This window comes from Salmo salar, chromosome ssa05, assembly GCF_905237065.1.
Source record: "Salmo salar chromosome ssa05, Ssal_v3.1, whole genome shotgun sequence".
In the NCBI taxonomy this organism is placed as follows: domain Eukaryota; kingdom Metazoa; phylum Chordata; class Actinopteri; order Salmoniformes; family Salmonidae; genus Salmo; species Salmo salar.
Window position 1 is genome coordinate 87,541,881 of NC_059446.1, and position 27,818 is coordinate 87,569,698.

The window sequence follows — 27,818 nt, forward strand, 5'->3', positions numbered from 1 at the left end:
TAAATGCATGTTCATCTTGTACCTGCTGAATCTGTTTAGCTAAATGTCTCCGAGTCTCAGCAGACCTCTACCGTTGTGGCCCGAGTCTCAGCAGACCTCTACCGTTGTGGCCCGAGTCTCAGCAGACCTCTACCGTTGTGGCCCGAGTCTCAGCAGACCTCTACCGTTGTGGCCCGAGTCTCAGCAGACCTCTACCGTTGTGGCCCGAGTCTCAGCAGACCTCTACCGTTGTGGCCCGAGTCTCAGCAGACCTCTACCGTTGTGGCCCGAGTCTCAGCAGACCTCTACCGTTGTGGCCCGAGTCTCAGCAGACCTCTACCGTTGTGGCCCGAGTCTCAGCAGACCTCTACCGTTGTGGCCCGAGTCTCAGCAGACCTCTACCGTTCTGGCCCGAGTCTCAGCAGACCTCTACCGTTGTGGCCCGAGTCCCAGCAGACCTCTACCGTTGTGGCCCGAGTCCCAGCAGACCTCTACCGTTGTGGCCCGAGCCTCAGCAGACCTCTACTGTCTCCTGTTGTGTTGTGGTCCGAGTCTCAGCAGACCTCTACTGTCTCCTGTTGTGTTGTGGTCCGAGTCTCAGCAGACCTCTACTGTCTCCTGTTGTGTTGTGGTCCGAGTCTCAGCAGACCTCTACTGTCTCCTGTTGTGGTCCGAGTCTCAGCAGACCTCTACTGTCTCCTGTTGTGGTCCGAGTCTCAGCAGACCTCTACTGTCTCCTGTTGTGGTCCGAGTCTCAGCAGACCTCTACTGTCTCCTGTTGTGGTCCGAGTCTCAGCAGACCTCTACTGTCTCCTGTTGTGGTCCGAGTCTCAGCAGACCTCTACTGTCTCCTGTTGTGGTCTGTGTCTCAGCAGACCTCTACTGTCTCCTGTTGTGGTCTGAGTCTCAGCAGACCTCTACTGTCTCCTGTTGTGGTCTGAGTCTCAGCAGACCTCTCCTGTTGTGGTCTGTGTCTCAGCAGACCTCTACTGTCTCCTGTTGTGGTCCGAGTCTCAGCAGACCTCTACTGTCTCCTGTTGTGGTGTCTGATTATTTGCATTACATGGCTGTGGTTGCCATGACGGAGATGTTCTGCCTCAACTCTGGCAACGTTAGACCAACATTATAAAACTGCCACTCTAGCAACGTTAGACGTAACATTTGGAAGCAGTGAGTCAACTCTGTCATTATCTCCTTCCAAAGGTCCCCATAGAATGAGTGTTTATGGGCCACTTCAAGAGCTGTGACTCGCTTTTAGTGCCATACCGAGTGGATAGCCACTGTTTAAGAGGCAGCAGCATGTGATCAACGTGAGAGTCAGAGCCTGTTTTACCACAGAGGAAAGGCAGGCAGTAAACGCAAGGCTTCAGTCAGAGCCTGTTTTACCACAGAGGAAAGGCAGGCAGTAAACGCAAGGCTTCAGTCAGAGCCTGTTTTACCACAGAGGAAAGGCAGGCAGTAAACGCAAGGCTTCAGTCAGAGCCTGTTTTACCACAGAGGAAAGGCAGGCAGTAAATGCAAGGCTTCAGTCAGAGCCTGTTTTACCACAGAAGAAAGGCAGACAGTAAACGCAAGGCTTCAGTCAGAGCCTGTTTTACCACAGAGGAAAGGCAGGCAGTAAACGCAAGTCTTCAGACTGTCTGACCAACATGGCTTATATAAGAAGCATCAACAACCATGCAGAGAGAACAGCATTTAGTGTTGCGTAACTGACTTGCCTGTGTCCAGAATATCACAGTATTCCCTATGTAGTGCACTACGTTTGAACAGGGCCCATAGGTCTATGGTCTAAAGTAGTGCACTACAAAGGGCATAGGGTACCATTTGGGACACAACCCTTGGCTGCACAGATCCGTTATTACTGCATCAGCTTGATTTCTATGGGATGGAGCCAGCTCTGCTCTCGACTTAGAGGAGATGAGGGGAAGGGGGAGAGAGGAGAAAGGGAGGGGAAGGGGGCGAGAGGAGAGGAGATGAGGAGAAAGGGAGGGGAAGAGGGCGAGAGGAGATGAGGAGAAAGGGGAGCGGAGGGAGAAACATAGCACATGTTTTTAAGGTGATAAAATGTGACATAAGTGATACTATATCTTCCATATTGATAACAGCTTTTTTTTTTTAACTAAAGTTATTTTAGCTACGGCTCCTTTATCTTAGTTCACTTCTCTCCTCCCCCTTTCTCCCTCTCTCCCTGTTCCCCTTCTCCCTGTTCCCCTCCCTTACTCACTCCTTCCCCTGGTCTCTCTCCTCACCCTGCCCCTCTCTTCCACATCTCTCCTCTCCTGAACCCTCTCTCACTTCTTCTCCTGCCCCCTCTCCTCACCCTGCCCCCTCTCTCCTCCCTCACTAATTCCCTTGGCCGCTCTCCCTTCCTCCCCCACATCCCGCCTCCCCTCCCCATTGTTTAGGTCAGTGCTCTCTACTCCCAGCTGGCAGTGGAGTATGTGTGTGTGCCATGGTGCGTGTGATGGTATGTGTATGAGTGTTTGTGTGTTACATACCTTCATTCCAGCTGCAGCTGCGGGACCACTGGGGTCGACAGCCTGGATGTGGCAGGGCTTACTGCCCCGCACCACGAAGCCCCAGCCCACTGCATCCCCCACGATCTGAGGAGGCAGTCAAGTTCAAGTCAAAATGTATTTAAAAGAGCATAAAAGCAAAGTAGAGAGCTAGAAACAACAGGGGCTGGCACCGTGCTACAGGGGCTGGCACCGTGCTACAGGGGCTGGCACCGTGCTACAGGGGCTGGCACCGTGCTACAGGGGCTGGCACCGTGCTACAGGGGCATGACATGAGATGCAACAACAGTGTTGTAGGATGATTTTGATGTTTCATCATTCTCTAAAATGGATCTGTCAGGAACTGTAATGTTTGTTATGCAGAAGTAACATGAAGTGTTGTTTTTAACTGTGTTGTGTGTGTGTGTGTTCGGCGCGTGTCTGTTCTGTGTGTGTGTGTTCATGTATATTACTATCCTCGTGGATACTGGAATTCCCCAAAAGTAGGGGACATTTCCTGCACCCCCACGAGGACAGAGGCTATTTTAGGGTTAGGGGGTAGGCTTACAGTAAGGATTATGGAAATACATGTTTTTGTTCCCCACAAGGATAGTAAACCACTGTATGCTGTGTGTGTGTGTGTGTGTGTGTGTGTGTGTGTGTGTGTGTGTGTGTGTGTGTGTGTTTGCGCGTGCTGTAACATAGCCCTTATTAGAGCTCTCTCATGAGGCTTCCAAGAATCTACACAGACAAGCATTCCATTTCAGAACACAAGAGGGTCATCTAATGCAGAGCCCAGAGCCAATCCAGTCAGTCTGTTAGGAGTGATTATGTCCCACCCAGTCTAATATGAACTGGTATCAGTAGTGTATTCAGCCTGGTTCCCTGGTGAATATCAGACCCAGTAAGGGGGAGAATCCTCTGGATCAGACCATGCAGACCAGAGACTTTTCCACAGTGTGTGTGGGATGTGGCCATGCCATCTTCCGGTGACAGTAGAATGTTTGTGCGTGTGTGTGGTTTTGGGTGGCAAAGGGAGGGTTTAATTACTGGAAACTTTACCAGTAAACTACCATTATGTTGTAACGTAAGGATTTATAAAAAATATCACAGGAGAAAGTAAAAACCTACAGTGCCTTCAGAAAGTATTCACACCTCTTGATTTATTACACATTTTGTTGTGTTACAGCCTGGATTAAAACGGAATTCAATTGAGATTTGGTGTCACTGGCCTACAAACAATACCCCATAACGTCAAAGTGGAATTATGTTTTTAAACATTTTTACAAATTAATAAAAAATGAAAAGCTGAATGTCTTGCATCAATAAGTATTCAACACCTTTGTTATGGGAAGCTTAAATAAGTTCAGGAGTAAAAATGTGCTTAACAAGTTGCATGGACTCACTCTGTGCAATAAGTGTTTAACATGCGTTTTGAATGACTACATCATCTCTGTACCCCACACATACAGATAATTGTAAGGTCCCTCAGTTGAGCAGTGAATTTCAAAAACAGATTCAACCACAGGCCAGGGAAAAGCGGAGAAAAAAAATGTCCAGAATACAAAGCGTTATGTTTGGGCCAAATCCAACACCACACGTCACTGAGTACCACTCTTCATATTTTCAAGCATGGTGGTGACTGCATCATGTTATGGGTATGCTGGTTATCGGCAAGGACGAGGGAGTATTGTTTTTTTAGGGTAAAAATAAATGGTATAAAGCTAAGCACAGGCAAAATCTTAGAGGAAAACCTGGTTCAGTCTGCTTTCCAACAGACACTGGGAGATGAATTCACCTTTCAGCAGGACAATAACCTAAAACATAAGGCCAAATATACACTGGAGTTGGTTACCAAGACGACATTGAATGTTCCTGAGTGGCCTAGTTAGTTTTGACTTAAATTGGCATGAAAATCTATGGCAAGACTTGAAAATATCTGTCTAGCAATGATCAACAACCAACCTGACAGAGCTGAAATGGGAAAAAAATTGTACAATCCAGGTGTGGAAAGCTCTTAGAGACTTACCCAGAAAGACTCACAGCTGTAAATCGCTGTCAAAGGTGAACTCTTATGTAAATTAGATATTGCTGTATTTCATTTTCACTAAATTTGCAAAAATGTCTAAAAACATATTTTCGCTTTGTCATGATGGGGTATTGTGTGTAGATGGGCGAGAAAAACACTAATCTATTTTGAATTCAGGCTGTAACAACATTTGAATAAGGCAATTATTTCTGAAGGCATTGTATATATACAGGGTCAGTTCAGTACCATATTAACAATGTGCAGGGATACTGGAGTGATAGAGGTAGATATGTATAGGGGTAAGGTGACTAGGCAACAGAATATATGATAAACAGAGTATTAGCAGTGTAAATGATGATTGTATGTGCCTGTGTGTGTGTGTGTGTAGAGTCAGTCTGCTGGCTTGGGGATAGAGTCCGGGTTATCAGTCTGCTGGCTTGGGGATAGAGTCCGGGTTATCAGTGTGCTGGCTTGGGGATAGAGTCCGGGTTATCAGTCTGCTGGCTTGGGGATAGAGTCCGGGTTATCAGTGTGCTGGCTTGGGGATAGAGTCCGGGTTATCAGTGTGCTGGCTTGGGGATAGAGTCCGGGTTATCAGTGTGCTGGCTTGGGGATAGAGTCCGGGTTATCAGTGTGCTGGCTTGGGGATAGAGTCCGGCTTATCAGTGTGCTGGCTTGGGGATAGAGGCCGGGTTATCAGTGTGCTGGCTTGGGGATAGAGGCCGGGTTATCAGTGTGCTGGCTTGGGGATAGAGTCCGAGTTATCAGTCTGCTGGCTTGGGGATAGAGTCCGGGTTATCAGTGTGCTGGCTTGGGGATAGAGGCCGGGTTATCAGTGTGCTGGCTTGGGGATAGAGGCCGGGTTATCAGTGTGCTGGCTTGGGGATAGAGGCCGGGTTATCAGTGTGCTGGCTTGGGGATAGAGGCCGAGTTATCAGTCTGATGGCTTGGGGATAGAAGCTGTTTATCAGTCTGATGGCTTGGGGATAGAAGCTGGTTATCAGTCTGATGGCTTGGGGATAGAAGCTGGTTATCAGTCTGATGGCTTGGGGATAGAGGCTGGTTATCAGTCTGATGGCTTGGGGATAGAAGCTGGTTATCAGTCTGATGGCTTGGGAATAGAAGCTGGTTATCAGTCTGATGGCTTGGGGATAGAAGCTGGTTATCAGTCTGATGGCTTGGGGATAGAAGCTGGTTATCAGTCTGATGGCTTGGGGATAGAGGCTGGTTATCAGTCTGATGGCTTGGGGATAGAAGCTGTTTATCAGTCTGATGGCTTGGGGATAGAAGCTGTTTATCAGTCTGATGGCTTGGGGATAGAAGCTGGTTATCAGTCTGATGGCTTGGGGATAGAAGCTGGTTATCAGTCTGATGGCTTGGGGATAGAAGCTGGTTATCAGTGTGCTGGCTTGGGGATAGAAGCTGGTTATCAGTCTGATGGCTTGGGGATAGAAGCTGGTTATCAGTCTGATGGCTTGGGGATAGAAGCTGGTTATCAGTCTGATGGCTTGGGGATAGAAGCTGGTTATCAGTCTGATGGCTTGGGGATAGAAGCTGGTTATCAGTCTGATGGCTTGGGGATAGAAGCTGGTTATCAGTCTGATGGCTTGGGGATAGAAGCTGGTTATCAGTCTGATGGCTTGGGGATAGAAGCTGGTTATCAGTCTGATGGCTTGGGGATAGAAGCTGGTTATCAGTCTGATGGCTTGGGGATAGAAGCTGTTCAGGAACCTGCTGGTGTCAGACTTGGCACTGGTAACACTTGCCGTGCGGAAGCAGAGAGAACAGTCTATGGCATGTCATTACATTCATTACCCTCCTCACCTCCGTGTGTGTGTGTGTGTGTGTGTGTGTGTGTGTGTGTGTGTGTGTGTGTGTGTGTGTGTGTGTGTGTCTGACGTACTGTGAATGTCTTCTTTATGTAAGGGCCTCCTGGGGTCTGCAGCTCCTCAGGACTCACTTGTCTCTTCAACACTGCAAGGTAAACACACTGTAAGTACTGACACACACACGAGTTGGGGAGGATAATGAATGTAATAAGACACACACACACGCTGCAGAACATTCCTCCTGCAGCAGTAGCTATAGTCTCATCATGCTGTCCTGTGTGCAGGAGGAGAACAACATGGCTACTGTTGAACATTCCTCCTGCAGCAGTAGCTGTAGTCTCATGTTGTCCTGTGTGCAGGAGGAGGACAACATGGCTACTTTTATTTAAAAGGAACAGAGAAAAGCATGCAGTGACATGACTGTGCCTCGAGGGACACAATTTCCCTGCTTCTTAGAGCTGGTTTTAAGACATTCAGTGTGTGTGTAGTAGTATAGTACTGTTGAGGATGTGAATACAGGTTGCTACTGTATACTTAGTATAGTACTGTTGAGGATGTGAATACAGGTAGCTACTGTATACTTAGTATAGTACTGTTGAGGATGTGAATACAGGTAGCTACTGTATACTTAGTATAGTACTGTTGAGGATGTGAATACAGGTAGCTACTGTATACTTAGTATAGTACTGTTGAGGATATGAATACAGGTAGCTACTGTATACTTAGTATAGTACTGTTGAGGATATGAATACAGGTAGCTACTGTATACTTAGTATAGTACTGTTGAGGATGTGAATACAGGTAGCTACTGTATACTTAGTATAGTACTGTTGAGGATGTGAATACAGGTAGCTACTGTATACTTAGTATAGTACTGTTGAGGATGTGAATACAGGTAGCTACTGTATACTTAGTATAGTACTGTTGAGGATGTGAATACAGGTAGCTACTGTATACTTAGTATAGTACTGTCGAGGATATGAATGTACAGTGCATTTGGAAAGTATTTAGACCTTCCCTTTTTCCGGATTTTGTTACGTTACAGCCTTATTCTAAATTGTTTGTTTTCCTCATCAATATACACACAATACCCCATAATGACAATGCAAAAACAGGTTTTTAGAAATTTTTATCCATTTGTAAAATTATGTAAATATCACATTTCCAGTATTCAGACATTTTAAATCAGTACTTTGTTGAAGCACCTTTGGCAGTGATTACAGCCTCGAGTCTTCTTGGGTATGACGCTACAAGCTTGGCACACCTGTATTTGGGGAGTTTCTCCCATTTTTCTCTGCAGATCCTCAAGCTCTGTCAGGTTGGATGGGGAGTGTCGCTGCACAGTTATTTTCAGTTCTCTCCGGAGATGTTCGATCGGGTTCAAGTCCGGGCTCTGGCTGGGCCACTCAAGGACATTCAGAGACTTGTCCCGAATCCACTCCTGCTTTGTTTTGGCTATGTGCTTAGGGTCGTTGTCCTGTTGGAAGGTGAACCTTCGCCCCAGTCTGAGCTCTTGAGCAGGTTTTCATCAAGGATCTCTCTGTACATCCGTTCATCTTTCCCTTGATCTTGACTGGTCTCCCAGTCCCTGCTGCTGAAAAACATTCCCCCAGCATAATGCTGCCACCACCATGCTTCACCGTAGGGATGGTTCCAGGTTTCCTCCGGACGTGATGCTTGGCATTCAGGCCAAAGAGTTCAATCTTGGTTTCATCAGACCAGATTAACTGCAAGCAGGCTGTCATGTGCCTTTTACAGACAGAGCTTCTGTCTAGCCACTCTACCATAAAAGGCCTGATTGGTGGAGAGCTGCAGAGATGGTTCTCCCATCTCCACAGAGGAACTCTGGAGCTCTGTCAGAGTTACCATCTGGTTCTTGGTCACCTCCCTGACCAAGGCCCTTCTCCCCTGATTGCTCAGTTTGGCCAGGTGGCCAGCTCTAAGAAGGGTCTTGGTAGTTCCAAACTTCTTTCATTTAAGAATGATGGAGGCCACTGTGTTCTTGGGGACCTTCAATGCTGCAGAAATGTTTTGGTACCCTTCCCCAGATCTGTTCCTTGAAACAATCCTGTCTCGGAGCTCTACGGACAATTCCTTCGACCTCATGGCTTGGTTTTTGCTCTGACATGCACTGTCAACTGTAGGACCTTTATTTAGACAGGTGTGTGGCTTTCCAAATCATGTCCAATCAATTGAATTTACCACAGGTGGACTCCAATCAAGTTGTAGAAACATCAAGGATGATCAATGGAAACAGGATGCACCTGAGCTCAACTGAGTCTCATAGCAAAGGTCTGCAAACTTATGTAAAAAAGTTCTGTTGTTTTTAATACATTTGTAAAAAATTCATTAAGGGGTATTGTATGTTGATTGATGAGAGAAAAAAAAACGATGTAATCCATTTTAGAAGAAGGCTGCAACGTAACAAAATGTGGAAAAGGTTAAGGGGTCTGAATACTTCCTGAAGTCACTGTAGGTAGCTACTGTTCACTGAGTATAGATGAACTCTTTCAACCCTTATAACCGACGTCCGGCCTTCAAACTCAAACCAGTTCTCTTGCCCACCCACAATTCCTTGTTTTGGTGGTAGCAGCACTGAGTCAGTATGAAAGGGTTACTCTCTTCCTAGAGAGTGACTCACTAACATTGACCTCAGGTAACCCCTGGACACTGCAGTGATGTAGATTCTCTTCCACCCCACAGCTGGAATACAGGAAGAGAAGAGCTGTGTTCAGGGAGGCCATAGCCATAGAAATACAATTACAAGAACGGCCTCCCTACTCAAGTCAATGAGGCCATGATGAGTGATCTGGGACCACTAATGTAATCTACAGGCTTAAGCCTCTCACGACTCTCGCCAAACAGACGTTACGCGATCCCTCTCGCCAAACAGACGGGATCCCTCTCGCCAAACAGACGCCATCCCTCTCGCCAAACAGACGCCATCCCTCTCGTCAAACAGACGCGATCCCTCTCGTCAAACAGACGCGATCCCTCTCGCCAAACAGACGCGATCCCTCTCAACACTCATTTACATGACATTGAGTCATTTAGCAGACACTCTTATCCAGATCGACGTACAGTTAGTGCATTCATCTTCAGATAGCTAGGTGAGACAACCACATATCACAGTACGTACATTTCCCCCCCAAAAAGTATGTTTGTTTTGTCAAGTGTTGTCAATCACACTTTAATCACATACATTTCCTCAGCGTCTATTTAAATCACCAAGGCTCATCTATAGCTGTAGAGGAAAAATAGCAGTTCTTGTCAGACTTCTCGGGGCAGGAAGTTGAGAGCAGCTGCCTGCATGGCTCACCCTCACCTTCCAGTGTTTGGGACTTACTTACTGAGAAAACCCACTTCCCATCTTTTCCAAGAATCTGATTCAAAGACTTCCTGTGTATTCCAGAACAATTGTATACAGCCTCTCTCTGGCCTTCCAGCTCCTCTCCTCCATACAGCTGCTGACCGTTTAAAACTCCTTTAAAAATGTACAACAGAGAGAGAGAACACCGGCCTCAACCTTTTTCTCTGCATTGTGAAAAGTTAGTAATTCACCAAGAAGGCTGAGGAGTTGAGAGGATCAGAGTTAAACTAAATCACATCTGCTTTAGTTTATGTAATCACTTTAGTAAGCTTTAGTAGCTAGTCTAAATATACATGCCACCCTCCATGTGCCAGTGTGACTTGGTTGTAAAAGAGTAATCAGATATGATTAAAAACGTCCATGTTGTGAATGAACAGTGTGAATAATCAGTGTATTGTTCTGGGTCAAAGCCTGTGTCCCGGTGTAAGGCAGTGACAAGGTCTTTTTATTCCAGCTGTTCCAACCAGTTGGGGCCACGGCAGAGACCCCCCCGCTCCGTTGGGGCCACGGCAGAGACCCCCCCCGCTCCGTTGGGGCCGCGGCAGAGACCCCCCCGCTCCGTTGGGGCCGCGACAGAGACCCCCCCCCGCTCCGTTGGGGCCGCGGCCGAGACCCCCCGCTCCGTTATGGCCGCGGCAGAGACCCCCCCGCTCCGTTATGGCCGCGGCAGAGACCCCCCCGCTCTGTTATGGCCGCGGCAGAGACCCCCCCGCTCCGTTATGGCCGCGGCAGAGACCCCCCGCTCCGTTGTCATGGTGCTGACTGCTGGGATTTGTCATAGTGGGTGGGGGGTTGTGTGCGACAGTATAAACAGTCCATCTCTGTCCCGGTGCTGTGCGACGGTATAAACAGTCCCCCTCTGTCCCGGTGCTGTGCGACGGTATAAACAGTCCCCTCTGTCCCGGTGCTGTGCGACGGTATAAACAGTCCCCCTCTGTCCCGGTGCTGTGCGACGGTATAAACAGTCCCCCTCTGTCCCGGTGCTGTGCGACGGTATAAACAGTCCCCCTCTGTCCCGGTGCTGTGCGACGGTATAAACAGTCCCCCTCTGTCCCGGTGCTGTGCGACGGTATAAACAGTCCCCCTCTGTCCCGGTGCTGTGCGACGGTATAAACAGTCCCCCTCTGTCCCGGTGCTGTGCGACGGTATAAACAGTCCCCCTCTGTCTCAGTGGGGAGTGCAGCACCTCAGGCAGGTCTGCTGGTGTAAGTCCCCAGCTGCCCCACAGTGAGTGAGTGTCTCTGTGTGTGTATATTTGTGTGTGTATGTGACTGCCAACTAAGGGCTACTCCCCTGTTCCAGCTCTTGCTAGAACAACCCTTATTGGGTCATATGGTTCATACTGTAGACACACACTTTCCATTTCTCAGCTCATGTTGTAGGTGAGGTCAGGAGAGAGTTCAACAGGAAGAAATAGCAGGACTCCCCCGTGGCTAACCTGAAATATCCATGCACGCTCGCACACTAGCTAATGAAACGTTTACGGTCACAGACAAAAACACACAACATTCCCCTGACCTAACCCTGGCCTCAAACCCTGTCACCCACAACTTTCCCCTGACCTAACCCTGGCCTCAAACCCTGTCACCCACAGACTCACAACTTTCAACAGCCGCTTTCAACATCCTTCTCTCTCGTTCAGAGAAATAGGAGAACACAATGTCCCGAAGACAGCATTGACACACAGCTACACACACCTGTTGAGGACAGACGTTCCGCTAGCGGAACCAGCCTAGCCAACATCCAATGGAACTGCAGGGCGCGAAATACAAAACATAAAAAATCTAATAATTTCAATTTCTAAAACATACGACTATTTTACACCATTTTAAAGATACACTTCTCCTTAATGGAACCACATTGTCCAATTTCAAAAAGGCTTTACAGCGAAAGCAAAACATTAGATTATGTTAGGGGAGTACATAGACAAAAATAACCACAGACATTTTCCAAGCAAGGAGATGTGTCACAAAAACCCAAAATACAGCTAAATGAAGCACTACCCTTTGATGATCTTCATCAGATGACACTCCTAGGACTTCATGTTACACAATACATGTATGTTTTGTTCGATAAAGTTCATATTTATATCCAAAAACAGCATTTTACATTGGCGCGTGATGTTCAGAAAATGTATTCCCACCAAAAACTTCCGGTGAATGAGCACATCAATTTACAAAAATACTCATCATAAACGTTGACAAAATACATAACAATTATTTAAAGAATTATAGATACACTACTCCTTGATGCAACCGCTGTGTCAGATTTTAAAATAGCTTTACGGAGAAAGCACATTTTTCAATATTCTGAGTACATAGCCTTCTACACAAGACTAGAGCCTGGATATCTGAAACACAGCCTTCTATACAAGACTAGAGCCTGGATATCTGAAACACAGCCTTCTACACAAGACTAGAGCCTGGATATCTGAAACACAGCCTTCTATACAAGACTAGAGCCTGGATATCTTTAGGCTAAAAGACAGCAGAATGGAGAAGGGTTTAGAAGTCTGACCCACAGGATAGAAAACTAAAGGGTTAAACAGATTGTACACTTCAGATAATACAGCCATGAGATCATCTTACAGATGATGAGATGCTCCACTGCACCGTGGCTGAACCACATGTGGTGTGATTCTTCCAAGACTCAAGATGTCATGTAGCTGTAGGCACTAGTCACTAGTACAGACAGCAGTCCAGAACAGCCTGGTTCTGCCCGTGACCACTAGTCACTAGTACAGACAGCAGTCCAGAACAGCCTGGTTCTGCCCGTGTGACCACTAGTCACTGGTACAGACAGCAGTCCAGAACAGCCTGGTTCTGCCCGTGTGACCACTAGTCACTGGTACAGACAGCAGTCCAGAACAGCCTGGTTCTGTCCGTGTGACCACTAGTCACTGGTACAGACAGCAGTCCAGAACAGCCTGGTTCTGCCCGTGTGACCACTAGTCACTGGTACAGACAGCAGTCCAGAACAGCCTGGTTCTGCCCGTGTGACCACTAGTCACTGGTACAGACAGCAGTCCAGAACAGCCTGGTTCTGCCCGTGTGACCACTAGTCACTGGTACAGACAGCAGTCCAGAACAGCCTGGTTCTGCCCGTGTGACCACTAGTCACTGGTACAGACAGCAGTCCAGAACAGCCTGGTTCTGCCCGTGTGACCACTAGTCACTGGTACAGACAGCAGTCCAGAACAGCCTGGTTCTATCTGCATGATACCGTTACCTAAAGTGAGGATCCAAAACCCTCCAAGTGTTTTTCCATGTGTTCTGGATAGTCAGTAGTTCAGACCATCAGTCTTGGGGAGGAGAGGGTACCAGCACATTGAAGACACACTGCTGTGCACAGGGCTCCTATTCACACTCTTACCTGACTGTGGTGTGTGTGTGTGTGTGTGTGTGTGTGTAAGGTCACCCTGGGAGAACGGAGAGCCTCTTACCTGACTTTGGGTTACAGAGCACCGGGGGGCTGCTACTGAGGGTGGGACTGCTGCTATAGTAACCACTGCTACCACAGCTGCTGCTCATGCTGCTACGACGGATACCCACTATCAACTTGATCTCTTTAGTGGGACTCACTGAGAGACAAAGAGACAGAGAGAGACAGCGAGAGGAGACAGCGAGAGAGGAGACAGAGAGAGAGGAGACAGAGAGAGGGGAGACAGAGAGAGGAGACAGAGAGAGGAGACAGAGAGAGGAGACAGAGAGAGGAGACAGAGAGAGGAGACAGAGAGAGGAGACAGAGAGAGGAGACAGAGAGAGGAGACAGAGAGAGGAGACAGAGAGAGAGAGGAGACGTCCTTTATTCATTGGCACATTTTTCCCCCTTGATGTTGTCAAAACAAATGTTGAAGGTCTGAGAGACTTTTTTTCAATTCAACGTTTGTTTCATTTCAGAGCGAACACTAATTATGTCCCAAATGGAACCCTTTTCTCTATACAGTGCACTACTTGGGACCAGACCCTTATGGGTCCTAGTTAATAGTAGTGCACTAAAGGGAAAAGGACAGTGTAAAAGCAGTATTACTGTCATCAGAGGTTTGTGTTGTTAGTTGTGAAAGGATGTGTAGGTGTATCTAATCAGTCTATAATGAAAGCACTCTTTCCAGGTAAACTCTTTACTGCCTCCATAAAGCAGGACACCTCTAGACTGTGGCAGGCGCTTGGGCAAAGTCGAAAGAATCATGTCACTGTGGAATGTGCATCAGTGCTCTGCAATATCCTGCAGAACGTAGAGAACCCTGAAGAACGTAGAGAACCCTGAATCCTGCTGAACATAGAAAATGAAAGATGGATAAAACATAGTTGCATCTATGTGTAGTGCTTATGAACATGTTATGAAGCCTCTATAAAGCCACAGTTGTTTAACTAGAGAGCCTGTTGTCCATGTATTAGTGTGACACAGTGACGTGCAGCTTTAAAACCCGACCGTGTTAACAGCATCATAGGGACAGGCAGGTAGCCTAGTGGTTAGAGTGTAGGGACGGCAGGTAGACTAGTGGTTAGAGTGTAGGGACGGCAGGTAGACTAGTGGTTAGAGTGTAGGGACGGCAGGTAGCCTAGTGGTTAGAGTGTAGGGGCGGCAGGTAGACTAGTGGTTAGAGTGTAGGGACGGCAGGTAGCCTAGTGGTTAGAGTGTAGGGGCGGCAGGTAGACTAGTGGTTAGAGTGTAGGGACAGGCAGGTAGCCTAGTGGTTAGAGTGTAGGGACAGGCAGGTAGACTAGTGGTTAGAGTGTAGGGACAGGCAGGTAGACTAGTGGTTAGAGTGTAGGGACAGGCAGGTAGCCTAGTGGTTAGAGTGTAGGGACAGGCAGGTAGTCTAGTGGTTAGAGTGTAGGGACGGCAGGTAGACTAGTGGTTAGAGTGTAGGGACGGCAGGTAGCCTAGTGGTTAGAGTGTAGGGACGGCAGGTAGTCTAGTGGTTAGAGTGTAGGGACGGCAGGTAGACTAGTGGTTAGAGTGTAGGGACGGCAGGTAGTCTAGTGGTTAGAGTGTAGGGACGGCAGGTAGTCTAGTGGTTAGAGTGTAGGGCGGCAGGTAGACTAGTGGTTAGAGTGTAGGGACGGCAGGTAGCCTAGTGGTTAGAGTGTAGGGACGGCAGGTAGACTAGTGGTTAGAGTGTAGGGACGGCAGGTAGACTAGTGGTTAGAGTGTAGGGACGGCAGGTAGCCTAGTGGTTAGAGTGTAGGGACGGCAGGTAGCCTAGTGGTTAGAGTGTAGGGGCAGGCAGGTAGCCTAGTGGTTAGAGTGTAGGGGCGGCAGGTAGACTAGTGGTTAGAGTGTAGGGACGGCAGGTAGCCTAGTGGTTAGAGTGTAGGGGCGGCAGGTAGACTAGTGGTTAGAGTGTAGGGACGGCAGGTAGCCTAGTGGTTAAAGTGTAGGGACGGCAGGTAGCCTTGTGGTTAGAGTGTAGGGACGGCAGGTAGACTAGTGGTTAGAGTGTAGGGGCGGCAGGTAGCCTAGTGGTTAGAGTGTAGGGACAGGCAGGTAGACTAGTGGTTAGAGTGTAGGGACGGCAGGTAGCCTAGTGGTTAGAGCGTAGGGACGGCAGGTAGACTAGTGGTTAGAGCGTAGGGACGGCAGGTAGCCTAGTGGTTAGAGTGTAGGGACGGCAGGTAGACTAGTGGTTAGAGTGTAGGGACGGCAGGTAGCCTAGTGGTTAGAGTATAGGGGCGGCAGGTAGCCTAGTGGTTAGAGTATAGGGGCAGGTAGACTAGTGGTTAGAGTGTAGGGGCAGGCAGGTAGACTAGTGGTTAGAGTGTAGGAGCGGCAGGTAGCCTAGTGGTTAGAGTATAGGGGCGGCAGGTAGCCTAGTGGTTAGAGTGTAGGGAGGCAGGTAGACTAGTGGTTAGAGTGTAGGGGCAGGCAGGTAGCCTAGTGGTTAGAGTGTAGGGGCGGCAGGTAGCCTAGTGGTTAGAGTATAGGGGCGGCAGGTAGACTAGTGGTTAGAGTGTAGGGGCGGCAGGTAGACTAGTGGTTAGGAGTGTAGGGGAAGGCAGGTAGACTAGTGGTTAGAGTGTAGGGACGGCAGGTAGATTAGTGGTTAGAGTGTGGGGACAGGCAGGTAGACTAGTGGTTAGAGTGTAGGGACAGGCAGGTAGACTAGTGGTTAGAGTGTAGGGACGGCAGGTAGACTAGTGGTTAGAGTGTCGGGACGGCAGGTAGCCTAGTGGTTAGAGTGTAGGGGCGGCAGGTAGACTAGTGGTTAGAGTGTAGGGACGGCAGGTAGACTAGTGGTTAGAGTGTAGGGACGGCAGGTAGACTAGTGGTTAGAGTGTAGGGGCGGCAGGTAGCCTAGTGGTTAGAGTGTAGGGATGGCAGGTAGCCTAGTGGTTAGAGTGTAGGGATGTCAGGTAGCCTAGTGGTTAGAGTGTAGGGGCGGCAGGTAGCCTAGTGGTTAGAGTGTAGGGACGGCAGGTAGTCTAGTGGTTAGAGTGTAGGGGCGGCAGGTAGACTAGTGGTTAGAGTGTAGGGGCGGCAAGTAGCCTAGTGGTTAGAGTGTAGGGGCGGCAGGTAGACTAGTGGTTAGAGCGTAGGGACGGCAGGTAGCTGTTAAAGGAATTCCTGCTTGAGTGTAAATGATTAAATAATTCTACCCTGAATTTAGGGATATGGTCTATATAGCCTGTAGCATAAGTAACTAAAGGGTTGAGCATAAATCTCATGAGATTGACTAGAATAGGAGAGGAATGGGGGTCTGTGTGTTTAAGTAAACATAAAGAACTGTTAAACTGTGGTTGACCTGACCTAGCTTGAACCCTCTAGGTTTCCCTAATCTAAGAGATATGAAACTGTCGGCTGGGTAACAATTTACGGTGTTGAGAGTTCTGGGGACGAACAATTAACTCTCCTTCGTGTAGTGTGTAATGTGTGTAAATAAGGAGCCTGGTATTTAATGATGTCTCTGTACAATGAAATGTAGAACGTTGTCCTGAATAAACATTCTGATTCTTGTAAACTGGTCCTCTGTCTGTGTTATTACACCAGAATCTTCCACATTCTGGATGGCAGACTGAGTATTTTAATTCAAGTTAACATTGAGAACATAATTCTCTTAACAGTAGCCTAGTGGTTTGAGTGTAGGGGCAGGCAGGTAGCCTAGTGGTTAGAGAGTTGGGTCAGTAACCCGAAAGGTTGCTGGATCGAATCCCCGAGCTGACAAGGTAAAAATCTGTTGTTCTGCCCCTGAACAAGGCAGTTAACCCACTGTTCCCCGGTAGGCCGTCATTGTAAATAAGAATTTGTTCTTAACTGACTTGCCTAGTTAAATAAAAGTTATATTAAAAAATATATGTTTAGCAGAAAACCCTCACATAGATGTCTTTGTCAGGAACCAAAGCCAGCAGCAGGTATCATACATCTGTAGGTTGTGGAGGGGCTGTTCCCTCGTTCCTTCCTCATTCCAGAGAATCTCAACGATAAGAGAGACCAGCTAACTGGAGCACAGAGGAACTCACAGTACTGCACTTTCCTCTGTAACCTTGAAGATCCTATTTATTAGGAGTCGGAAAACCGTTTGATATAATTGCATTGTCTGCTAGCTCCGGCTGAAGGGGATGTTAAAGGAATGTAGCGGACGAGGTGGTTCATTTAGCTGACATTAGCTTCTCATTATGTGGCTTAAAACCTACCGACGGCCTTCATCCACATACTGTACACTCTACAGCACTCCCTCAGGTCCACAAACCTACTGACAGCCTTCATCCACATACTGTACACTCTACAGCACTCCCTCAGGTCCACAAACCTACTGACAGCCTTCATCCACATACTGTACACTCTACAGCACTCCCTCAGGTCCACAAACCTACTGACAGCCTTCATCCACATACTGTACACTCTACAGCACTCCCTCAGGTCCACAAACCTACTGACAGCCTTCATCCACATACTGTACACTCTACAGCACTCCCTCAGGTCCACAAACCTACTGACAGCCTTCATCCACATACTGTACACTCTACAGCACTCCCTCAGGTCCACAAACCTACTGACAGCCTTCATCCACATACTGTACACTCTACAGCACTCCCTCAGGTCCACAAACCTACTGACAGCCTTCATCCACATACTGTACACTCTACAGCACTCCCTCAGGTCCACAAACCTACTGACGGCCTTCATCCACATACTGTACACTCTACAGCACTCCCTCAGGTCCACAAACCTACTGACAGCCTTCATCCACATACTGTACACTCTACAGCACTCCCTCAGGTCCACAAACCTACTGACAGCCTTCATCCACATACTGTACACTCTACAGCACTCCCTCAGGTCCACAAACCTACTGACAGCCTTCATCCACATACTGTACACGCTACAGCACTCCCTCAGGTCCACAAACCTACTGACAGCCTTCATCCACATACTGTACACTCTACAGCACTCCCTCAGGTCCACAAACCTACTGACAGCCTTCATCCACATACTGTACACTCTACAGCACTCCCTCAGGTCCACAAACCTACTGACAGCCTTCATCCACATACTGTACACTCTACAGCACTCCCTCAGGTCCACAAACCTACTGACAGCCTTCATCCACATACTGTACACTCTACAGCACTCCCTCAGGTCCACAAACCTACTGACAGCCTTCATCCACATACTGTACACTCTACAGCACTCCCTCAGGTCCACAAACCTACTGACAGCCTTCATCCACATACTGTACACTCTACAGCACTCCCTCAGGTCCACAAACCTACTGACAGCCTTCATCCACATACTGTACACTCTACAGCACTCCCTCAGGTCCACAAACCTACTGACAGCCTTCATCCACATACTGTACACTCTACAGCACTCCCTCAGGTCCACAAACCTACTGACAGCCTTCACCCACATACTGTACACTCTACAGCACTCCCTCAGGTCCACAAACCTACTGACAGCCTTCATCCACATACTGTACACTCTACAGCACTCCCTCAGGTCCACAAACCTACTGACAGCCTTCATCCACATACTGTACACTCTACAGCACTCCCTCAGGTCCACAAACCTACTGACAGCCTTCATCCACATACTGTACACTCTACAGCACTCCCTCAGGTCCACAAACCTACTGACAGCCTTCATCCACATACTGTACACTCTACAGCACTCCCTCAGGTCCACAAACCTACTGACAGCCTTCATCCACATACTGTACACTCTACAGCACTCCCTCAGGTCCACACACCTACTGACAGCCTTCATCCACATACTGTACACTCTACAGCACTCCCTCAGGTCCACAAACCTACTGACAGCCTTCATCCACATACTGTACACTCTACAGCACTCCCTCAGGTCCACAAACCTACTGACAGCCTTCATCCACATACTGTACACTCTACAGCACTCCCTCAGGTCCACAAACCTACTGACAGCCTTCATCCACATACTGTACACTCTACAGCACTCCCTCAGGTCCACAAACCTACTGACAGCCTTCATCCACATACTGTACACTCTACAGCACTCCCTCAGGTCCACAAACCTACTGACAGCCTTCATCCACATACTGTACACTCTACAGCACTCCCTCAGGTCCACAAACCTACTGACAGCCTTCATCCACATACTGTACACTCTACAGCACTCCCTCAGGTCCACACACCTACTGACAGCCTTCATCCACATACTGTACACTCTACAGCACTCCCTCAGGTCCACAAACCTACTGACGGCCTTCATCCACATACTGTACACTCTACAGCACTCCCTCAGGTCCACAAACCTACTGACAGCCTTCATCCACATACTGTACACTCTACAGCACTCCCTCAGGTCCACAAACCTACTGACAGCCTTCATCCACATACTGTACACTCTACAGCACTCCCTCAGGTCCACAAACCTACTGACAGCCTTCATCCACATACTGTACACTCTACAGCACTCCCTCAGGTCCACAAACCTACTGACAGCCTTCATCCACATACTGTACACTCTACAGCACTCCCTCAGGTCCACAAACCTACTGACAGCCTTCATCCACATACTGTACACTCTACAGCACTCCCTCAGGTCCACAAACCTACTGACAGCCTTCATCCACATACTGTACACTCTACAGCACTCCCTCAGGTCCACAAACCTACTGACAGCCTTCATCCACATACTGTACACTCTACAGCACTCCCTCAGGTCCACAAACCTACTGACAGCCTTCATCCACATACTGTACACTCTACAGCACTCCCTCAGGTCCACAAACCTACTGACAGCCTTCATCCACATACTGTACACTCTACAGCACTCCCTCAGGTCCACAAACCTACTGACAGCCTTCATCCACATACTGTACACTCTACAGCACTCCCTCAGGTCCACAAACCTACTGACAGCCTTCATCCACATACTGTACACTCTACAGCACTCCCTCAGGTCCACAAACCTACTGACAGCCTTCATCCACATACTGTACACTCTACAGCACTCCCTCAGGTCCACAAACCTACTGACAGCCTTCATCCACATACTGTACACTCTACAGCACTCCCTCAGGTCCACAAACCTACTGACAGCCTTCATCCACATACTGTACACTCTACAGCACTCCCTCAGGTCCACAAACCTACTGACAGCCTTCATCCACATACTGTACACTCTACAGCACTCCCTCAGGTCCACAAACCTACTGACAGCCTTCATCCACATACTGTACACTCTACAGCACTCCCTCAGGTCCACACACCTACTGACAGCCTTCATCCACATACTGTACACTCTACAGCACTCCCTCAGGTCCACAAACCTACTGACAGCCTTCATCCACATACTGTACACTCTACAGCACTCCCTCAGGTCCACAAACCTACTGACAGCCTTCATCCACATACTGTACACTCTACAGCACTCCCTCAGGTCCACAAACCTACTGACAGCCTTCATCCACATACTGTACACTCTACAGCACTCCCTCAGGTCCACAAACCTACTGACAGCCTTCATCCACATACTGTACACGCTACAGCACTCCCTCAGGTCCACAAACCTACTGACAGCCTTCATCCACATACTGTACACTCTACAGCACTCCCTCAGGTCCACAAACCTACTGACAGCCTTCATCCACATACTGTACACTCTACAGCACTCCCTCAGGTCCACAAACCTACTGACAGCCTTCATCCACATACTGTACACTCTACAGCACTCCCTCAGGTCCACACACCTACTGACAGCCTTCATCCACATACTGTACACTCTACAGCACTCCCTCAGGTCCACAAACCTACTGACAGCCTTCATCCACATACTGTACACGCTACAGCACTCCCTCAGGTCCACAAACCTACTGACAGCCTTCATCCACATACTGTACACGCTACAGCACTCCCTCAGGTCCACAAACCTACTGACAGCCTTCATCCACATACTGTACACTCTACAGCACTCCCTCAGGTCCACAAACCTACTGACAGCCTTCATCCACATACTGTACACGCTACAGCACTCCCTCAGGTCCACAAACCTACTGACAGCCTTCATCCACATACTGTACACTCTACAGCACTCCCTCAGGTCCACAATGATTGGATAGGTGTCTGTAAGCAATATGGCCAAACATCCACCAAGGCCTTTAGAAGGCAAGGAGAACCAATCATCACATTGGTTAAACCTTCACGGTCTTCTCAGATATACAGAGGAGCCTAGGGAGTAGGGACTAAGGGTTATAGTGGGATTCAGCCCCAGTCTGACAGTAGATAGTGAGTAGGGAGTAGGGACTAAGGGTTATAGTGGGATTCAGCCCCAGTCTGACAGTAGATAGTGAGTAGGGAGTAGGAACTAAGGGTTATAGTGGGATTCAGCCCCAGTCTGACTGTAGATAGTGAGTAGGGGCTAAGGGTTATAGTGGGATTCAGCCCCAGTGTGACAGTAGATAGTGAGTAGGGAGTAGGGACTAAGGGTTATAGTGGGATTCAGCCCCAGTCTGACTGTAGATAGTGAGTAGGGAGTAGGGACTAAGGGTTATAGTGGGATTCAGCCCCAGTCTGACAGTAGATAGTGAGTAGGGAGTAGGGACTAAGGGTTATAGTGGGATTCAGCCCCAGTCTGCCTGTAGATAGTGAGTAGGGACTAAGGGTTATAGTGGGATTCAGCCCCAGTCTGACAGTAGATAGTGAGTAGGGAGTAGGGACTAAGGGTTATAGTGGGATTCAGCCCCAGTGTGACAGTAGATAGTGAGTAGGGAGTAGGGGCTAAGGGTTATAGTGGGATTCAGCCCCAGTCTGACCGTAGATAGTGAGTAGGGAGTAGGGGCTAAGGGTTATAGTGGCATTCAGCCCCAGTGTGACAGTAGATAGTGAGTAGGGACTAAGGGTTATAGTGGGATTCAGCCCCAGTGTGACTGTAGATAGGGAGTAGGGAGTAGGGGCTAAGGGTTATAGTGGGATTCAGCCCCAGTGTGACTGTAGATAGTGAGTAGGGAGTAGGGGCTAAGGGTTATAGTGGCATTCAGCCCCAGTGTGACAGTAGATAGTGAGTAGGGACTAAGGGTTATAGTGGGATTCAGCCCCAGTGTGACTGTAGATAGGGAGTAGGGAGTAGGGGCTAAGGGTTATAGTGGGATTCAGCCCCAGTGTGACTGTAGATAGTGAGTAGGGAGTAGGAGCTAAGGGTTGTAGTGGGATTCGGCCCCAGTCTGACAGTAGATAGTGAGTAGGGAGTAGGGGCTAAGGGTTATAGTGGGATTCAGCCCCAGTGTGACTGTAGATAGTGAGTAGGGAGTAGGGACTAGGGGTTATAGTGGGATTCAGCCCCAGTCTGACTGTAGATAGTGAGTAGGGAGTAGGGACTAAGGGTTATAGTGGGATTCACTACTACTGTAAGTTTGGAGCGAGTAGTCGTGCTGCACTCCGCTCCGCAGGTAATATTACATCTCATTACATTACAACGGTTTGATTTGTTTGATCTGAGCAATTTTTTAGCTAGCTACTTAGCTGTCTTTGTATCAAAGATAATTGTGTAGTTTAGAGGTTAGCTAGCCAGGTTAGCTAGTGTTAGCTAGCTACATAGTTGCCTCTGTATCATGATAAGGTGTAGCACTGAAACTATCGAGGTTACCTAGCCAGCTACACTTTCAAACAAAGTCAACAACGCAGCCACTGCTAGCTAGCCTACTTTACCAGCCAGCAGTACTGTATCATTTTAGTCATTTTAGTCAATAAGTTGTCTTTGTCATAGTTTGTCATAGTTTGATAATTGTGTAGTTTAGAGTAATTATCGAGGTTAGCTGGCCAGCTATTTTCGTCCCCCGCGACGTCATTTCCAAACCTAGCCAACTATTACCGACGAGCAGCATTGTAGAAACAAAATACATTACAAAGGAACGTCTTGATTAGTGTTATGTTAGCTAGCTACATAGTTGCCTTTGTATCATGATAAGGTGTAGTACTGAAACGTTCGAGGTTACCTAGCCAGCTACACTTTCAAACAAAGTCAACAACGCAGCCACTGCTAGCTAGCCTACTTCACCAGCCAGCAGTACTGTATCATTTTAATCATTTTAGTCAATAAGATTTTTGCAACGTAAGCTTAACTTTCTGAACATTCGAGACGTGTAGTCCACTTGTCATTCCAATCTCTTTTGCATTAGCGTAGCCTCTTCTGTAGCCTGTCAACTATGTGTCTGTCTATCCCTGTTCTCTCCCCTCTGCACAGGCCACACAAACGCTTCACACCGCGTGGCCGCTGTCACTCTAACCTGGTGGTCCCAGCGCGCACGACCCACGTGGAGTTCCAGGTCTCCGGCAGCCTCTGGAACTGCCGGTCTGCGGCCAACAAGGCAGAGTTCATCTCAGCCTATGCTACCCTCCAGTCCCTCGACTTCTTGGCGCTGACAGAAACATGGATTACCACAGATAACACTGCTACTCCTACTGCTCTCTCCTCGTCTGCCCACGTGTTCTCGCACACACCCCGAGAGCTTCTGGTCAGCGGGGTGGTGGCACTGGGATCCTCATCTCTCCCAAGTGGACATTCCCTCTTTCTCCCCTGACCCATCTGTCTATCGCCTCCTTTGAATTCCATGCTGTCACAGTTACCAGCCCTTTCAAGCATAACATCCTTATCATTTATCGCCCTCCAGGTTCCCTTGGAGAGTTCATCAATGAGCTTGACGCCTTGATAAGTTCCTTTCCTGAGGATGGCTCACCTCTCACAGTTCTGGGTGACTTTAACCTCCCCACGTCTACCTTTGACTCATTCCTCTCTGCCTCCTTCTTTCCACTCCTCTCCTCTTTTGACCTCACCCTCTCACCGTCCCCCCTACTCACAAGGCAGGCAATACGCTTGACCTCATCTTCACTAGATGCTGTTCTTCTACTAATCTCATTGCAACTCCCCTCCAAGTCTCCGACCACTACCTTGCATCCTTTTCCCTCTCACTCTCATCCAACACTTCTCACTCTTCCCCTACTCGGATGGTATTGCGCCGTCCCAACCTTCACTCTCTCTCCCCCGCTACTCTCTCCTCTTCCATCCTATCATCTCTTCCCTCTGCTCAAACCTTCTCCAACCTATCTCCTGATTCTGCCTCCTCAACCCTCCTCTCCTCCCTTTCTGCATCCTTTGATTCTCTATGTCCCCTATCCTCCAGGCCGGCTCGGTCCTCCCCTCCTGCTCCGTGGCTCGACGACTCATTGCGAGCTCACAGAACAGGGCTCCGGGCAGCCGAGCGGAAATGGAGGAAAACTCGCCTCCCTGCGGACCTGGCATCCTTTCACTCCCTCCTCTCTACATTTTCCTCTTCTGTCTCTGCTGCTAAAGCCACTTTCTACCACTCTAAATTCCAAGCATCTGCCTCTAACCCTAGGAAGCTCTTTGCCACCTTCCCCTCCCTCCTGAATCCTCCCCCCCCTCCTCCCTCTCTGCGGATGACTTCGTCAACCATTTTGAAAAGAAGGTCGACGACATCCGATCCTCATTTGCTAAGTCAAACGACACCGCTGGTCCTGCTCACACTGCCCTACCCTGTGCTTTGACCTCTTTCTCCCCTCTCTCTCCAGATGAAATCTCGCGTCTTGTGACGGCCGGCCGCCCAACAACCTGCCCGCTTGACCCCATCCCCTCCTCTCTTCTCCAGACCATTTCCGGAGACCTTCTCCCTTACCTCACCTCGCTCATCAACTCATCCTTGACCGCTGGCTACGTCCCTTCCGTCTTCAAGAGAGCGAGAGTTGCACCCCTTCTGAAAAAACCTATACTCGATCCCGCCGATGTCAACAACTACAGACCAGTATCCCTTCTTTCTTTTCTCTCCAAAACTCTTGAACGTGCCGTCCTTGGCCAGCTCTCCTATCTCTCTCAGAATGACCTTCTTGATCCAAATCAGTCAGGTTTCAAGACTGGTCATTCAACTGAGACTGCTCTTCTCTGTGTCACGGAGGCGCTCCGCACTGCTAAAGCTAACTCTCTCTCCTCTGCTCTCATCCTTCTAGACCTATCGGCTGCCTTTGATACTGTGAACCATCAGATCCTCCTCTCCACCCTCTCCGAGTTGGGCATCTCCGGCGCGGCCCACGCTTGGATTGCGTCCTACCTGACAGGTCGCTCCTACCAGGTGGCGTGGCGAGAATCTGTCTCCGCACCACGTGCTCTCACCACTGGTGTCCCCCAGGGCTCTGTTCTAGGCCCTCTCCTATTCTCGCTATACACCAAGTCACTTGGCTCTGTCATATCCTCACATGGTCTCTCCTATCATTGCTATGCAGACGACACACAATTAATCTTCTCCTTTCCCCCTTCTGATAACCAGGTGGCGAATCGCATCTCTGCATGTCTGGCAGACATATCGGTGTGGATGACGGATCACCACCTCAAGCTGAACCTCGGCAAGACGGAGCTGCTCTTCCTCCCGGGGAAGGACTGCCCGTTCCATGATCTCGCCATCACGGTTGACAACTCCATTGTGTCCTCCTCCCAGAGTGCTAAGAACCTTGGCGTGACCCTGGACAACACCCTGTCATTCTCCACTAACATCAAGGCGGTGACCCGATCCTGTAAGTTCATGCTCTACAACATTCGCAGAGTACGACCCTGCCTCACACAGGAAGCGGCGCAGGTCCTAATCCAGGCACTTGTCATCTCCCGTCTGGATTACTGCAACTCGCTGTTGGCTGGGCTCCCTGCCTGTGCCATTAAACCCCTACAACTCATCCAGAACGCCGCAGCCCGTCTGGTGTTCAACCTTCCCAAGTTCTCTCATGTCACCCCGCTCCTCCGCTCTCTCCACTGGCTTCCAGTTGAAGCTCGCATCCGCTACAAGACCATGGTGCTTGCCTACGGAGCTGTGAGGGGAACGGCACCTCCGTACCTTCAGGCTCTGATCAGGCCCTACACCCAAAACAAGGGCACTGCGTTCATCCACCTCTGGCCTGCTCGCCTCCCTACCTCTGAGGAAGCACAGTTCCCGCTCAGCCCAGTCAAAACTGTTCGCTGCTCTGGCACCCCAATGGTGGAACAAGCTCCCTCACGACGCCAGGACAGCGGAGTCAATCACCACCTTCCGGAGACACCTGAAACCCCACCTCTTTAAGGAATACCTGGGATAGGATAAAGTAATCCTTCTAACCCCCCCCCTTAAAAGATTTAGATGCACTATCGTAAAGTGGTTGTTCCACTGGATATCATAAGGTGAATGCACCAATTTGTAAGTCGCTCTGGATAAGAGCGTCTGCTAAATGACTTAAATGTAAATGTAAAATTCAGCCCCAGTCTGACAGTAGATAGTGAGTAGGGAGTAGGGGCTAAGGGTTATAGTGGGATTCAGCCCCAGTCTGACAGTAGATAGGGAGTAGGGAGTAGGAGCTAAGGGTTATAGTGGGATTCAGCCCCAGTGTGACTGTAGATAGTGAGTAGGGAGTAGGAACTAAGGGTTATAGTGGGATTCAGCCCCAGTCTGACAGTAGATAGGGAGTAGGGACTAAGGGTTATAGTGGGATTTGGGCCCAGTGTGACAGTAGATAGTGAGTAGGGAGTAGGGGCTAAGGGTTATAGTGGGATTCAGCCCCAGTGTGACAGTAGATAGTGTGGGTACAACAACTCCTGATGTAAAAATGGCTTTATAAAGACATTTGATTGCTAGACATTGAGGTTTACCAGATAGGAAGCTGGTGTTGCCTCCGTCTGGGTTCTGTTTGCGGAGACAGAAGGGGCTGTCATGGCTCTCTGGGATGGTACGACAGCGCTCGTTCAGCAGCTCCATCAGACGCCGTCTCCTTCTGAAGTTCAGTCTGAACTGGTACAGCAGCCCTCCATCCACAAAGTGGTGCTTGTTGGTCACTGTCAGGGAGAAACACAGAACAAAACCATTGTTTAGGATCATTCAGTTACTGTTCCATATAACTGACTGTATATCCTGGTAACTATAGTTACTGACTGTAAGTCCTGGTAACTATAGTTACTGACTGTAAGTCCTGGTAACTATAGTTACTGACTGTAAGTCCTGGTAACTGTAGAATAGGAGGTAGTTCAGTTCCAAATCCTGTAACTCTTCAATTATTCCTCTCAGACAGAACACCTCTGACAGTGCCTCCAATGCCAGTAATCAGCTAAGTCTCTTAGGGTTGGACACACACACTCTCCCTCTCTCAGCTTGGGCCGTCATTGTGCCAACACTCACTTGGCTGACGCTCAGTACGGGGGGGGGGGCTCTGAATGCCCCTTAAATCTCCAAATCCCTTGAAAGACATGAAACCAACTCTGACTGACTATACGACTAAAGCCATCCAGGAATCAAAATCTGACTGTCACTTGTGTAACTAAGCCATAAAGCCTGCATAACTGTGCCAAGGGGTTAGGACTCAGGATTTAAAGGAACACTCCACCCAAAAACTATATTTTGGTATTTGTTTCATTAGTCCATTGTTGATATAGTCCCAAAATGTTTTGCATGTCAGCAAACAAGTTAAGATATAGAACTTTCAAAATCCAGAAGGTCTGATCTACTTCCTGGTTTGGTTATGGATGCACCTTGTGATGCTATGAAGCTTCTGTTGTGACTGTATGAAGTGTTTTTCATTCTGTGGTTTATAGTGATGGATTGTCCTGTCTGGCGTCATTAAATGAGAAGTAAGGAAATATTCCTCATCCACAGTTTTTTGTAATCCCAGGAGGAA

General features: G+C 48.6%; 1 protein-coding gene across 7 annotated transcripts in view; it reads right to left on the bottom strand.

Annotated features, from left to right (window-relative positions):
- LOC106572931 (DEP domain-containing mTOR-interacting protein) overlaps positions 1–27,818 on the bottom strand; it is a 60,917-nt gene that overhangs the window by 6,235 nt on the left and 26,864 nt on the right. For 6 of the 7 annotated variants that reach the window (XM_045719301.1, XM_045719300.1, XM_045719297.1 and 3 more), the window contains exons 7-10: positions 26,800–26,982; positions 13,145–13,282; positions 6,407–6,477; positions 2,478–2,582 (exon numbers count right to left, since the gene is read on the bottom strand). In XM_045719301.1, coding sequence (XP_045575257.1) covers positions 2,478–2,582; positions 6,407–6,477; positions 13,145–13,282; positions 26,800–26,982 — 497 coding nt within the window. The remainder of the gene's footprint in view (positions 1–2,477; positions 2,583–6,406; positions 6,478–13,144; positions 13,283–26,799; positions 26,983–27,818) is intronic. The other variant, XM_045719302.1, reaches the window with a different exon arrangement.